Raw genomic sequence first — 15,792 nt, 5'->3', positions numbered from 1 at the left:
CGTCCACGTGCAATACTTTGATGCATCGACACTTCATTTACAGAATTAAAAGTGAAATAATACCCACTGTGACGGACAACATATACATGTGTTCGACAGCAGCTGGACCAAACTGCCTTCTTTGTGTTCCCCCAGTGTTTCTTTCCACGCGTGCAACGTGAAAGACTACATCTCCCAGCAGCCACTTCTCAGCCCGGAAGTGAAGCGGCTATGTCAACAGATACACGGCGTCGTCGGACCATGAAACGTCCAGTCTTTTTAAGCGCAATGCGCCGCTTTTAGGGCGTACATGCCCCGCTCCCGAGGATGAGAGGCATCGCCCGCAACGTTTTGTTGTTTTCCTTTCTGCTGTTACTCGCCAATAAGTCCGTAACGAGCGAGGGCGATGACGTGGGGAACCGCGAGGCTCCTCCGGGTGACCCGCGGCAAACTGTGACCGGACACGCAAAGGGAGACGGGCCCGGTTCAGTCGACCAAAAGAAGGATGGACAGTCCGACGGGTGCGTTGAGACGAATGTCCTATTACGTGTCCCTAAGCCCGGCCGCAGCTAGCTAGCGCTAGCCTCACCAGAGGCGCTAGTGGTGATCAACAGGCATCCAGCACTGCAAGCTAGCTAACTTAACTAGCTTCAGAAAGACACTCGGCCACGTTAACCTACAATGTGGGTTAAAGTGCTGCATAGAGGTGTCTGTGCTGTGTGGTCAGGCGTTATGTCTCCTGAGGTTAAAGTCAGCGAGCTTCACATCCAGGTGTTTTGACAGTTTACACTATGTTTACTTTACTATTAATCTAACATATTGTGAGGAGTGCGGAGGGATAAACTGATGAGCTTCTGAACAAACGTGATATTAATGATTCAGCGGTGTGTCCATCCTTCGTCTCTCTTGATCGCACACATCTGGATGCTTTTCCTCCTGACTCCCTGCAGGAAGTCCAATGGCACCGAGGCCTCCAGCAACGAGACCCTCCACTCTACGAAACCTGTGGTCAAGCCGACCACCCCGGCCCCCCCGACCGCCAAGCCCATTCTGCCCGTGCAGACGGGCGTCGAGGCCCAGGAAGAAGAGCAGTCCAGCGGGCTGACCATATTCTTCAGCCTGCTGGTTATCGGTTGGTAGTCTCACTGCTGCTGCCTCGCTGTGCTTCACGCAACGTGATGTAGCATAATGGCCTACAGCCGTCACATCACGTGTGTGTGTGTGTGTGTGTGGCTGTTTAGGAGGAGGGAAGTGGATAAAAAGGATGTGGCTGCGCTTTAATACAGTGTGTGTGTGTGTGTGTGTGTGTCAGGTGATGAAGAGCCTCTTGAGACACAAAGTGTCCTTTATGTGCTTCACTTCACAGCAGGTTAAGTCACATGTTTAGGACTGTAAGGGTTTGTTCCATCGAAGTCTCGCATACGGTTACCAATTAGACTCATTCGCATTATGATGTTACTTCATTTTGAACTAAATGGTTTGACGTAGCAAACGTTTGATAGGTTGCAAAAAAAGCAGAACGTGGCAGTGATTTGTCTCTGGCTCATTTGTCGGTTTTGGAGGCCACTGTTGAAGGAAGCGGTCGTGTCTCTGAGCACCAGGGTCCCATTAGAAAACTGCATTTTACTCTCAGTCCCGGTTCTCCTCGGCCTCTCTTCTCTGAGCTTCTGGTGAACATGCATGATGTCATCTGGTTGTACCGGTCCCACGCGGTGGCCCCAATGACAAGTATTTACAATAAGCGTGTAGAAACAGACCATCTTCTCTCTGATGCTACTGTTTACTGATGCAGGTCATAGGAAGTGATCCGGGGTTAAACTGGGACGGGTCCACGGAGGATCAGGTCTAAAGCTAGGATGCTTTACAAGCAGTTGAAGGTTCCTCGTGGTGTCTTTAATACAATCTCTCCAGGGTTTTGGCTAAAATAGCTGAGATTGATTAACGCGGGGCCACTGCAGCGCACAATATAGAAACCACACATTAGTCATAGTACTTCCGGGAAATCACACATGTGCTTTAATTGGGTCTGAATTCATCATCTCCCTTCTGCTTGGATGGACAGGCCTCTGCCGGCTGTGTGTCGTAAAGCTCATCTTATTTGCTGCGCCGCATTTCTGCCGCATGTTTAAATTGCAGCTTCCTTTTTCTTTATTGTGGCCTTTGTGGTTTGTCATCGTAATTATGCTAATATGCGTGTGCACTGATTTAGCACAGTGATGTACGAAATTGGCTCTTACTGTCACAGCTGAACATTATGTTTTAATTGGGGGCAATTATCTTTATCGTACGGTCTCTGGCGTAGGATTTTAAAATGTCAGGCTACTGCTTTCTACTCATATTTACATGAAGCGAGCGTATATTTACTAATTTGCAGAAGATGTGTTCATAGCCGAATAATATGTGGATGCATTCATGTGCTGTGCGGGTTCTCGTGGACATCCCTGCTCTGTCTCCAGCGGTTTGTGTCAAGCGAAAAGACCGTAAAGACTGTTTGATTCAAGGACTATTTTGGGGGCTGATCTGAGTTCACGTGACGTGATGTTTGAGACGTGGATGGATTTGTCCTAAATGTTCCGTCTCTCCCCTCCCCAGGTATCTGCATCATATTGGTGCACCTGCTTATCAAGTTCAAGCTTCATTTTCTCCCAGAGAGCGTGGCTGTGGTGTCTCTCGGTGAGTACGTCTTACGCAACGTGCCGCTCGGGGTCCAGGAATGTGCGGCCGCACGTTGAAACGCGTACCAAACAGCCGTGTTGGGAATTCCAAATATGTGCTTATTTTTCTTACAAAGCCCGAAATCTGAACATTAGGTGCAGCCGGGTTCAACATTCGTGTTCATTGTGTTTACATATTAGAGTCAAAGTTTTAACTGAGGGAACCTTGGTTTTTCTCTTTTTTTTTTTGCTCCATAAATGAATGACAAGTGAACAAACCGTCTGTGGATCCTTCAGAATCCAGAGAGGAAAGAAGCTGACATTTGGTGATGTAAGAACTACTGAAGGAGACTTCTGGATGAGAGTGAGAGAACAAACTCATTTTGAATGAAAGAGTAGATGTCAGCCTGAACCGTCACCAGTTCATCACTACATTAAGGATATAGATTTTGATTCTATGTTTTCTAGAATATGTTTAAATATAAAAATGAGTCCATATGTACGGTAAGTTTTGATAAATTTGGGTGAAATCTACAGATGTAAATAGACAGTAGCATGTGATTTTTTAAATTTTTTTTTCCCCCAATAACCCGAAGGACGACGTTTTGACGCTAAAGTCTATGAGAAAGAGCTTTCTAGGAAATCCACCTTTTCCCTGAGAGGTACAAATGCTGAGACTGATTTGGGAGTTTCCCAGAATACTCCACTTTAGAGCTCTTGTAAATAATGCACTCGGCGCCTGTTCCCCTGACTTGTATCTCCCTCGTGGTGCAAACACTTTTGCCATTGGGCGTCCAGCAGCGAACTCAACATCTAGTTCTCTGTAAGTTAACAGAAATGAATCCCTTCTACTAACTGTCCACCCTGAGGGACAGACGGCGTCTCGAGCCTCTGAGAGAGAGGACGCTCTGCTGGCAGATACGGAGGGACTGTTCTTCCTTCCTCATCGCTTCCTCTCTCGTTGTTGCTGCTGCTCTTTCTTTCCGCGTTGTCTCCTTCTCCATCTGCCCGTCCATCTGATGCTCATGCCTCATTTCTTTCTCCATCTCGTCGCTGTGTTTCGTGTTAACCTCGCCCTTTTCTTTAGTCTTCTGCCGGCCGGTGGAACAAGGGAGCCGAAAGGCCCCCGGGGACTTGCTCAGACTGAGGCTGCATAGTCGAAACTCTTCTTTGGGTGCATTTGTTTTCACCACTAAAACAGCTAAAACTCCATCTGTATTCTGGCTGTGTTAAAATTTTCATACGCGTTTGTAAAATATTTAAACGGAGGTGTTGTTTCTCTCTTCTGCTCTCTCCAGGGATTCTAATGGGAGGCTTCATTAAGATCATTGAGTTCCAGGAACTGGCCAACTGGAAGGTATAGTATGACTGTGCTCATGGGCTCACTGGTCCTCGTGCCCACACCTCTCTCTCCACAGTGGAGGCCCGCAGACGCCACCTACTACCACTACAGGCTTTGGCATCCGCTTTCTGTTCGGTTTTTAACTCAAAACCCACATCAAGTGACTTTATTAGGCCATAGAGGAACTCCACCACGGTCACATGACAGGGCTCTACAACTATGCTGAAAAATGCTCCATATCTCCACGCTGTTACCCTGTTACCTACCCATAGTAACTATCAATCTGCCCCCCCTCCCCCCAGAGGCCCTGTGAGCCCTCCTGCTTTTTTCTTCTCTCGTCCTGGTTCTCACAGCCTTTGATTAACATTCCTTGTTCTCTGCCAGCGAGGGAGCGAATGAACAAGAGATGTAGATTCTGAGTAAGAAGGGAGGGGGGGGTGGGGGGGGCAGGTCGTGTCAATGCTTCTTGCACATTGGGGCCCATTGTTTTTGATCCCGGAGGCCCCCCGGGGTGTTGCTGAGTCATCGGCACTACTGTAACCGGAGCGCCCCCCCCCGGACCCCCCCTGACCCCCCCCCCCCCTGTGGATGTGAAGCCGTGTTTTTTCAGTGGCTTCGGGACTCGTTGTCGCTGCTGCTTTAAGCTCCCGGCGTTTGTGCCGCTTTTAATCCGGAACTGCAGAGCGAGACGCGGGTTTGCTTCCAGTTCTGCACCTGCGTACCAGAGTGCAACGTCACACTGAGAGAGTCTTTTTTTATTTTTTATTGTTGCTTGGCAACCACAGAATGAGTGCTACCATTAGCTTAACGCGAACCACGAATGAATGGTACCTTTTTAAATCTGAGCGAGAGGTTTATCCTGGATCTCTGACGGGCGCTTTACGTTAGGGCGCAGAAACCGGGCGGCTTCGTGGGTACATGACTCCTCCCATGATGACTCCATCCATTTACAGTCAAACGGACCATAAAGCTGGGGGGGGGGCGGTACTGTGAGCTTCCTCCTCAGCCTCAGTGGTGCCGAACAAGGCTCCGAACAATCGGTGCAAAAAAACACTGAACAATATTGTTCAACTGAATCATGCAATCGGGCCTCAGCCTGCCCCCCCCGTGATGTGCAGCAGCTTCTCCTGCAGTGACCAGGGTATGCTAAGTGCTCGGGTCCGCGGGACACTTGAAAAGGCCCCGGCCGTGATGCAAATCCATTATGTCTGACCTATTTGTTTTTCGAGAGGGAGGGAGATTTTTTTCTTCTTCTAGCACTTACTCCCCGCTCCATGTTTCCGCATCTTCTCTTTTTATTATTCATTCCAATCATTAGCCCATTTTGAGCAGGTCCCCCCCCCTCCGCTATCCAGGGCCCTCCGGGGTCGCCCCCCCAAAATACCAGCAGGGTTCAGAGGGAGGCGGCCCTTGGCAGCGGCAGCATCCTGTCATCTACAATCTGCTGCGTCGCTCCTGGGCGCTGACAGACTGCAGTCCTCCAAGAGGAGCTTCTCTTCTTCTCTTCTTCTGGGGCTGCTCTTCCTCTTAGCGCCGTGTGACATTCTATCTATTTTATATAGAACAGCCCCCCCTCTGTTCGCCTTCTCTGCTGTGTGATCCATTTCCTCTTTGCTGCTCGTGACCTCTGTATCTCTCTGCTGTGCATCCATCTGAATTCTCGTCTTCCTCGTGGTCTCAAGAAGCCAATCGAGTGCTTTCTGACGTAAGATCTAGTCAACAACGAACACTGACAATCAAATCAACCGACCATTTGTTAATTTCATTGTTCATTAATGGAGCAACGGTTCCATACGTTTGCTGGTTTGAGCCGTTCATCTCGGGGCTCTGCTATGAAGTCAGACCTTTTTAAGAGCTCCGTGACTAACCAGTTAATCAAAGGGATGATCAGCGGGTGCATGGACATTCATCAGAGCCCCACTCCACATGCAATGCAAAGCACTACCTGCTGGTAGCTTGTTTAAATGTGTGGAGCTGCTCGTGCATGCACACCCGACAACGTGGAGGAGGAGCAGCGTCCTGCATGCAGCGGAGCTTCGGGCTCCCACCGAGGACGCTCTTGTGTCTCGCGTGTTAATTCTCATCTCTGTCCTTTTCCCCGCCCCGAAGGCTGGAAGTCTGGCAGAGATAAATGTCACAGGAAAAACTGGCAGTGTCCTCGCTGGCCTACTTTCCCTGAAGTTTGAATGCATAATATGAGAAAGCACACAGAAGCGGAGCGCTTTCGCTGTCCTGTACAGCCCCCCCACTGGGCCTGGCCTGTTGCAAGAGCCGGACTTTCTAAAGCATATAGAATGAATAATCAGGGAGATTCTCAATCTGTTTTGTTGGGGTTATAAAGATGTGACACAGAAGCGATGACCGGCTTTAAAAAAAGAAAAAAAGAATGAAGGAATGAATCGACTGTCGGGACGTTTAATAATCCTCAATGCGGTTTGTTTGTTTGTTTTTTAATCTCGGACGCTTTTAAAATGATCTGGTTGAAGAGGGTCCAACACTGTGAGTTAGTCTGCAGCTCAGTGGATTCTTATCTGGCCTCTAATTTACCTCCTACCTTTAGAACGCACCTCCTGCAGTAGAAATATATGACAATAATTAATGAAACAAACAATCAGCGCCACAGTGGGGATTGAATGTTAAAGGATGATTTGATCACTGTCTTCTAATGATGCTAGTTAGCTGTTAGCGAGCTAATGTGGTTATTGGACACTGCGAACGTGATATTCATCTACGATCCACATCTAATGTTCAAAATGTTCGTTCTTTGGCCGATTAGAAGTCGAGTGGGGTGTGCCATTCTGTTGGTGGGGGGGGGGGGGTCATCGTGGCGGTGGAGGGTCGTCTCCAGCCAGCTGTCAAACTCCCCCCCCCGTCGCACAATGAGGGAGATTGTTGATCAGAGGGTGTAAACGTGGACCGTCAGTGCAGCATCGAACCCACGGCACAGAAATAGATCTCCTCCATGAATGTTCACGAGTGAACAACGGGCCCTCTGACATTCCTGACCGGGAACACACACACACACACACACACACACACACACACAGGCGCAGCGTGCACATTGGGATGTAATGCGACGGCACGTGATGCCTTCGCCCGCCCATTTAGCCGAGAATGATTTCATTATGTGGCTGAAGTAGAGGTGTGTGTGTGTGTGTGTGTGTGTGTGTGTGTGTGTGTGTGTGTGTGTGTGTGTGTGTGTGTGTGTGTGTGTGTGTGTGTGAAGCATGTAGATTCTATATGTATCCACGAGTCCTTGTGTGTGTGTGAACACATGAAGGGGCGGGCCTTCCCCCTGATGAGCACCTGATGTGCGGTTGTAGATTAGAAGGGAATATTGTTGCAGGGATTGCGTGGTGTGGCGACTGCATCCTGCTGATTAGCGTCAGCAGCGCTGCCTCAGCCGGACTCGCACGGAACCACTCCATGTGTCACACAGATCTGTCGTTTGTTCACTTGTAACGTTTCCATCTGATTTTGCTTCGTGGCGTTTCATCCTGTTTGCCCCGACGCGTCGTTGTCGTTGATTGAGGGTTGATCACCGGACTGTTAGCTTAGCATGGCTACCTGTTTGGACTGTATGTGACTTTGTCTCTGTCCCTCTCTGCACAGGAGGAGGAGATGTTCCGACCCAACATGTTCTTCCTCTTGCTGCTGCCGCCCATCATCTTTGAATCTGGATACTCTCTACACAAGGTGTGTGTGCGTGTGTGTGTGTTTGTTTAAACGAGGCCGGGTCTTTTATGAATGTGACTCACTCAAAAGGAATCCACAGAAGTATGAAAAATAGTCATGTTTCTATCCCCCCACACACTCCTTACACGATACGGCGCAGCATGCTAACGTCCGCTAAGCTAAGCAGCTCTCGTGTTGGTTACAGTAAGCTCACACACTCACTGAGCTTTGAAGGGAATTGGCTTTTAACGTGTTTGTTCTTCATAGATCCGTTCTGCGCCACCTGTGTTGCGTAACGCGGTGACACAGTTCACCAGGAGAACTTACACCCGTGTGTTCATGTATGTTCAGGGGAACTTCTTCCAGAACATCGGCTCCATCACTCTCTTCGCCGTGATCGGCACGGCCATCTCGGCCTTCATCGTGGGCGGGGGCATCTACTTCCTGGGTCAGGTGAGCAGCGTACCTCTTGAACAACTTGGATGTTCTCCTGCGACGGCATGTTAATAAAGTGTCGTCGCGTTGTGACGCAGTGTGTGTGTCTGTCTCCCTCAGGCCGATGTGATCTACAAGATGTCCATGACCGATAGGTGAGTCCTGGTAGAAGCTCCACTCCTCAACTGTCAGGAAAACACTTTTGATCTGTTAACGCCTTCCAGACAATAAGATACCAGCCATGAGATGTGTGCGTGTGTGTGTGCGAGTTTCAACTTGCAACTTTCCAAGAATTGGTTGTGAAATTGTTGCAGGGTTGTTAAATAAAGCTAACACCATGTTTTACATTTACGAGACATGTTCTATGAAGAATAAGACAGAAATTGGTTGTGGTTGCTTTTCTTTTTCCATAATTCTTTCCTGGTTTTGTTGCAGCTATTAGACACTGATTGCGTTTGAAATCTGTGCTAAATACTCTTAATATTCATGCATTCTTGAAGAAAGATGGATCTCTGTCGGTAAAGGTGAAGGACTTTTGATTTCGAAGAACGACTCACTCACGAAAAACAAAGACGCTTATTTTCAGCTTCTTCGCTTCCTCCCGTAGCTTCGCCTTCGGCTCTCTGATCTCGGCCGTGGACCCCGTGGCCACCATCGCCATCTTCAACGCCCTCAACGTGGACCCGGTCCTCAACATGCTGGTGTTCGGCGAGAGCATCCTCAACGACGCCGTCTCCATCGTCCTCACCAAGTAAGACGTCCGCAGGTAGAAGTGTGTTGCGAGGCTCCACGAGCGAAGCAAATAGGACCAGTATTTAGGTGAGACGGGTAGAAATGGTGTTTTGAAGGACAACAGGGAAGATGAGTCTCCTGATGCAGCTCTTCAGTCCTCCCCTTGACCCGACGGCTTAGTGTCTCTAACAGGAAGTGAGTGTGAGCATTTAAAGCTGGGACGTATCCATGTGCACGGCATTAACAGCGCAGCAATATCATTGTATTATTATTATTATTATTATTATTATTATTATTATTATTATTATTATTACTACTCCTCTGTCTTTCATGGTGAGCAAGGCGTGCTCGGGCTGCACGTCCATTCTTCTGTCTCTGGAGTGTCGGGCGAAAGGACCCGCAGGTTGATTTGATTCTTCAATGCGTTAATTATTTTATTATCATCTGATAAACGAGTTTCTGCTTCGCTGAGTCACATCAGGAATGAGAGGGTGTGACAACACGTGCAGGGAGCGTCCGCTCCGAGTATCGTGCGCTCACAATGGTTTGTCAAGATTGTCCGGTATCAGCGCACACACGCACACACACACGCACACGCACACTAAGCGCCTCGTCGGACGAGTTTGACAGGAAGCAACAGCTGGCAGACTTCCGTCTTTTGTCTGCGTCTCCTCACCCCTTCCCGCCAGCTAAACGGTGCGTGTGATCCCGTGTGTCAGCGCCGACCAAACCGCAGTATGAATAATGGATCGGCCCGACGGCGCCTCACGCGCCGGCTTTCCTGTGAACCGCTAAGGGCGCTTTGGCGCTTGTTTATCGGATTCAAATCAGATTGTTTAGCTCCACTGCTGCTGGATAACTATTATTTAAAAAGGGGTTTGACCCCGCTGGAGGCGACGCGTGGGATCGGGCCGCAGTATGGCGCGCTTTTATTTTGCCGTGGAAAAAGCTGACTGATTTTCTGAATGGCCCCTCGACCTCTCACCTCAAGTGAGAAGAGTGTAAACTGACAAGTGACCCACAGTGCAGCTAGCGCACGTTATTCTCTCTAAATAGTGTATTGTAACGTTTGCCTGGATGAGTGCCACGTCGATCAGATTTAAGTGACCTGTCGTGACCTCTGGGATAACCAAGGGCACGCGGAGGCTTTCCACCTTCATACCAGTCTACATTATAACTAACAAAGGCCTTTTTTGCAACCAAATAATTTTAAAGTAAAAAGAAGAGAGAATTTGAAGAGATACCTAGTGTCATTATTTTCCTGGAAACATAAATAATAACTGTTATTGAGTTTTTGTGTCTACGCCTTTATGTGACTAGTTCTGACTGGAAGTTGAGCGCTGCCCCTTCGGGGAACTGAGAGGACTCAAATGTCACATAGTGTTCTTTTGGTCACTATTCCGGTTAAGTCACACAGCCTTGGTTCATCACGTTTGCTTCACTGTGTGAAAACGCTGGTTAGTTGGCCTGTTTGTGGTGGAGTGTTGTCGCCCCCTGGGGTCAGATGAGGGCATCGCTGCCCACGAGGTGTAACGGGTATTAAACCCCCCCCCCTCTTGTTTGTTCTGCCCTGCAGGACGGCAGAGGGGTTTTCCCGCTCGGACAACTCGGCGACCGGCTGGCAGACGTTCGTCCAGGCGCTGGCTTATTTCCTCAAAATGTTTTTTGGTTCGGCCGCCCTGGGAACCCTCACCGGACTCATCTCCGCTCTCGTATCCGGACTCATTTAGTGTGCGGCGGCTTCAAACTCACGCTTGTGTACATTCATCTCATAAAATGTCCTTAACGCACTGATTAGTTTCTGAAACACTTTGATCTGAGGAAGACGCCGTCGCTGGAGTTTGGCATGATGATTATCTTTGCTTATCTTCCTTACGGCCTGGCGGAGGGCCTCAAGCTGTCTGGTGGGTGTGCACACACACATATAATTGTTAGCTTACCGTAACATTGTTTTAATGGCGTGCTCTCTCTCCCCCTGCAGGAATAATGTCCATCCTGTTTGCGGGCATCGTGATGTCTCACTACACGCATCACAACTTGTCTCCGGTCACTCAGATCCTCATGCAGCAGACGCTGCGCACCATGGCCTTCATGTGTGGTCAGTGGGCCACGTCTTACTGCCCAAACACAGAAAGGGGCGGGGTTTGAGAGAGGCGACACACAGGGGCGGGGTTTGAGAGAGGCGACACACAGGGGCGGGGTTTGAGAGAGACGACACACAGGGGCGGGGTTTTGAGAGAGGCGACACACAAGGGTTTGAGAGAGACGACACACAGGGGTTTGAGAGAGGCGACACACAGGGGCGGGGTTTGAGAGAGGCGACACACAGGGGCGGGGTTTGAGAGAGGCGACACACAGGGGCGGGGTTTGAGAGAGGCGACACACAGGGGCGGGGTTTTGAGAGAGGCGACACACAAGGGTTTGAGAGAGACGACACACAGGGGTTTGAGAGAGGCGACACACAGGGGCGGGGTTTGAGAGAGACGACACACAGGGGCGGGGTTTGAGAGAGACGACACACAGGGGCGGGGTTTGAGAGAGGCGACACACAGGGGCGGGGTTTGAGAGAGACGACACACAGGGGCGGGGTTTGAGAGAGACGACACACAAGGGTTTGAGAGAGGCGACACACAGGGGCGGGGTTTGAGAGAGACGACACACAAGGGTTTGAGAGAGGCGACACACCGGGGCGGGGTTTGATACGACAGACGGTTGGTTCTAAATGACCTAAGGAGGTCGGCGTAGACGCTGCGTTTGCGCCTGTTGTATCAGAATTTGGGTGTTCGTCCAACAAAGAGCCAAAGCAAGGATTGATGACGTGATTCCACCGGTAAAGGTTTGACTGACAGCTGTTTTGTCCAATCACCTGTGAAGTTCCTCTGTTTCCCCTCCAGAGACCTGTGTGTTTGCCTTCCTTGGTCTCTCCATCTTCAGCTTCCCTCACAAGTTTGAACTCTCCTTCGTCATCTGGTGCATCGTAAGTGCTCCTGCTCGTGTTCTCTGACTGCTTGTTGGATCCCCCCCCCCCCCCAAACACACACACACCACCCGTTTTCCTCTCCGTAGGTCCTGGTGCTTCTCGGCCGAGCCGTGAACATCTTCCCACTGACAGTCCTGCTGAACGTCTTCAGGGACCATAAGATCACGCCCAAGATGATGTTCATCATGTGGTTCAGTGGTGAGGCGACAGGACGTCAGCACATTAATAAAACTATATGTTTAAAACGCTTCATCATAAATACGTCTCCATCAGGCCTGCGAGGCGCCATCCCCTACGCGCTGAGCCTCCACTTGGGCCTGGAACCCATCGAGAAGCGCCAGCTGATCGGCACCACCACCATCATCATCGTCCTCTTCACCATCCTGCTCATGGGGGGCGGGACCATGCCGCTCATCCGCCTCATGGACATCGAGGAGAGCCAATCGCGGCGCAAGAGCAAGAAGGACATCACCCTCAGCAAGACGGAGAAAATGGTGAGGGCCTGAGACGCTCCGTCGGCATGGATACCAGCGGTTCATTTCAACTGACCCCGCCTCCCTCCTCTCTGCTGCGCCCTTTTCTCTGCAGGGTAACACCATCGAGTCGGAGCACCTGTCGGAGCTGACGGAGGAGGAGTACGAGGCTCATATCTTCCAGAGACAAGACCTGAAGGGCTTCATGTGGCTGGACGCCAAATACCTGAACCCCTTCTTCACCCGCCGACTCACCCAGGAGGTGAGGCACGCACCGGGGGGAGGGGGCGGGGGTTCATTCAAGTTACAACTTCCTGGTACCCGAGGAGCAAGAAATCGACTTTAAGTTGTTGGATTAAAGAATTTGATTCACAGCTTAAAACACCTTGTTAGTTTTTTTCTGGCATGTCGTAGCTGAACATTAAATATTCATATCTGGTTCATTTAGTGCCGAACACATCGCATTCCCTACGACTCCTTCACAATAAAAGCATGCCGTCACACACTCAAGCTGTATAAAGTAGTTTAAGTTAAGTGTGATTCACTGAATTGAACTTTATGTCCTCCAAAAACACAAAAGTCTCTTTTCTATCTTCATTCATGTTGGTGTGTGTGTGTGTGTGTGTGTGTGTCTCCTTCTCGCAGGACTTGCTGCACGGACGGATCCAGATGAAGACTCTGACCAACAAGTGGTACGAGGAAGTTCGCCACGGACCCTCCGGCTCCGAGGACGACGACGACGAGGCCGAGCTCCTGTGAGGCGACAAAGCGCCCTCAGCCCGGGAGGGGAGACTGTGTGTGTGTGTGTGTGTGTGTGTGTGTGTGTGTGTGTGTGTGTGTGTGTGTGTGTGTGTGTGTGTGTGTGTGTGTGTGTGTGTGTGTGTGTGTGTGTGTGTGTGTGTGTGTGTGCGTAACGTGTCAAAGGGCTCCATTCGTTAAGTGGAGTCGCACTTTCTGTGACGAGGATTCCCTCAGTGACGCGTGGACCTTCTCCAGGTGTTTCCTTCACGTTCCATGTGAAGCAAAACTGCCGCTGCACTTTCTAACGTCTCCGTGGTTCTTCTGAAGCTTTTACTTTGCGTCACCAGAAGGCCAATTTATATTACGTTTTTTTTAATGTGGGATTCGTCGCGTTTCTGCTCGGAATTCGCTTTCCAGAGATTTAATCCTCTCTGCTTCCATATTTGCGCGTGTGCATCCACACGTATGTAAGGTGATTACACGTGAGGCGCTCCCCGCGGGGGGGGCGAGGCATGCAGGTAATCTTAATGAGGAACAGGAAGCTTACGGGAGAATAATCAAACCTCCAGGATGCGGTTTTATTTCCCTGAAATGAGCTCGTCTGCGTTTTATTTTCCGTCACCGTGACGCTGAGCTCCAAATGTGATTTCCTTCATTTCTTTCTTCACTTCACTAATGAAGATGAGCAGCGATGAATGTCTGGGGAATGTTGATCTATTTATTGAAGTGTTTGTGGGATAAAATGATTTTTTTTTATAAGCTTCCAATGCCGCTGAATTAAAACGGGGTGTCGAGTCTAATAAAACATGACTAATTAAATGTTTTATTCAATTTCTCCTTCATCAGTTTCTAATAGCTTCTGCTCTCAGGAGTTAAATAGATCTTTGTAATGAGAACGCACGACCACAAGGGGGGGCTCTAACATCAAAGTCTGACCCCAAAGTACAATTTAATGAATGAGATAGTAGGTTTCATGTTGATATCTGAGGCTCATCATCAATACATTAAGAGAAGCATTTATTGAATTACAATTCTTCCGAAAATATGCAAATGAGGCCTTGAGTTTTTAGGGTAAAATCTACAGACGTAAGTTGACAAAGTAGTGTGATTATGTTGCATGTTTTCTCTCCTAGTTGTTAAACAGGCAGCGAAATCTACGGTTATTTTACAGAATAGAAGATCAAGAAGCACGTGAGCAGTGAGTGAATCCAGCACGGATGATTCATTAATATCTCGCACGCTGGGAGCTTTTCGTTTTCGGCGTGTGATGATTCTACGGTGAACAGCAGGGGCACGTGGAGCACAGCAGGGGGGAAGTCACTGATTAAAACGCCTCACGTCAGGATAATTTACCCACATTTCTATGTGTTCTTCAGTTCAAAAGAATCTGGAACATCAGTATTCATCCCCAAAGATGATCATCCATTTAGGCTGTTCTAAGGTCATCAAGCTGCAACCTCCAGGTTTGAAAAGAAAAGCCAATTCATTCTCATGCTGCATTCTCTGTAGTGACCAGCAGGGGGCGACTCCTCTGCTCCCATAGACGTCTATGAGGAAATGACTCTACTTCTCTGTAGTGACCAGCAGGGGGCGACTCCTCTGCTCCCATAGACGTCTATGAGGAAATGACTCTACTTCTCTGTAGTGACCAGCAGGGGGCGACTCCTCTGCTCCCATAGACGTCTATGAGGAAATGACTCTACTTCTCTGTAGTGACCAGCAGGGGGCGACTCCTCTAGTCCCATAGACGTCTATGAGGAAATGACTCTACTTCTCTGTAGTGACCAGCAGGGGGCGACTCCTCTGCTCCCATAGACGTCTATGAGGAAATGACTCTACTTCTCTGTAGTGACCAGCAGGGGGCGACTCCTCTGCTCCCATAGACGTCTATGAGGAAATGACTCTACTTCTCTGTAGTGACCAGCAGGGGGCGACTCCTCTGGTCCCATAGACGTCTATGAGGAAATGACTCTACTTCTCTGTAGTGACCAGCAGGGGGCGACTCCTCTGCTCCCATAGACGTCTATGAGGAAATGACTCTACTTCTCTGTAGTGACCAGCAGGGGGCGACTCCTCTGCTCCCATAGACGTCTATGAGGAAATGACTCTACTTCTCTGTGGTGACCAGCAGGGGGCGACTCCTCTGCTCCCATAGACGTCTATGAGGAAATGACTCTACTTCTCTGTAGTGACCAGCAGGGGGCGACTCCTCTGCTCCCATAGACGTCTATGAGGAAATGACTCTACTTCCCTGTAGTGACCAGCAGGGGGCGACTCCTCTGCTCCCATAGACGTCTATGAGGAAATGACTTATGATCCATTTGGAGTCAAACAGACCATAAAGCAGGGGATGCTTTAGGCCGGGGCTACACACTGATTGACAGGTCTTTGACAGGGTTGTTGCTCAGAGTTATCCGTCTTTTCACCCGGACACAAGTAGAACTTATTAAAAAGAAGCTGCTTAACCTTAAGCATCAAGGTTGTAATATCTTAATGTCACTAAATTGTTGTTTTTTTCATTCTGTATCAGAATGAAGTTGGAGCATATTTATCTATCTATCTATAAATAAATATATATATATATAAATATAAATATATATATATATATATATATATATATATATATATATATATATATATATATATATATATATATATATATATATATATATATATATATATATATATATATATATATATATATATATATATATATATACGCGTGTGTGTGTGTGTGAGCCCTGACATGAATCCCACGTGTGCAGTACAGATGCAATCAGG

General features: G+C 48.8%; 1 protein-coding gene across 1 annotated transcript; it reads left to right on the top strand.

Moving 5' to 3' along the window:
• Positions 1–31: 31 nt before the first annotated feature.
• On the top strand, positions 32–13,830 carry slc9a8 (solute carrier family 9 member 8). The gene is made up of 16 exons (XM_040193924.2): positions 32–500; positions 930–1,111; positions 2,572–2,652; positions 3,932–3,990; positions 7,588–7,671; positions 8,002–8,103; positions 8,206–8,240; positions 8,693–8,836; positions 10,394–10,529; positions 10,616–10,721; positions 10,799–10,915; positions 11,712–11,794; positions 11,884–11,995; positions 12,071–12,291; positions 12,386–12,532; positions 12,916–13,830. The coding sequence occupies exons 1-16, from the start codon at positions 307–309 to the stop codon at positions 13,027–13,029; spliced, it is 1,917 nt and encodes a 638-aa protein (XP_040049858.2). The 5' UTR covers positions 32–306; the 3' UTR covers positions 13,030–13,830.
• Positions 13,831–15,792: the final 1,962 nt, after the last annotated feature.

Source organism: Gasterosteus aculeatus, chromosome 2, assembly GCF_964276395.1.
Source record: "Gasterosteus aculeatus chromosome 2, fGasAcu3.hap1.1, whole genome shotgun sequence".
NCBI classification, from domain to species: Eukaryota; Metazoa; Chordata; class Actinopteri; order Perciformes; family Gasterosteidae; genus Gasterosteus; species Gasterosteus aculeatus.
The sequence above is the reverse complement of the archived record's forward strand: the minus strand, read 5'-3'. Positions and strand labels throughout refer to the sequence as shown.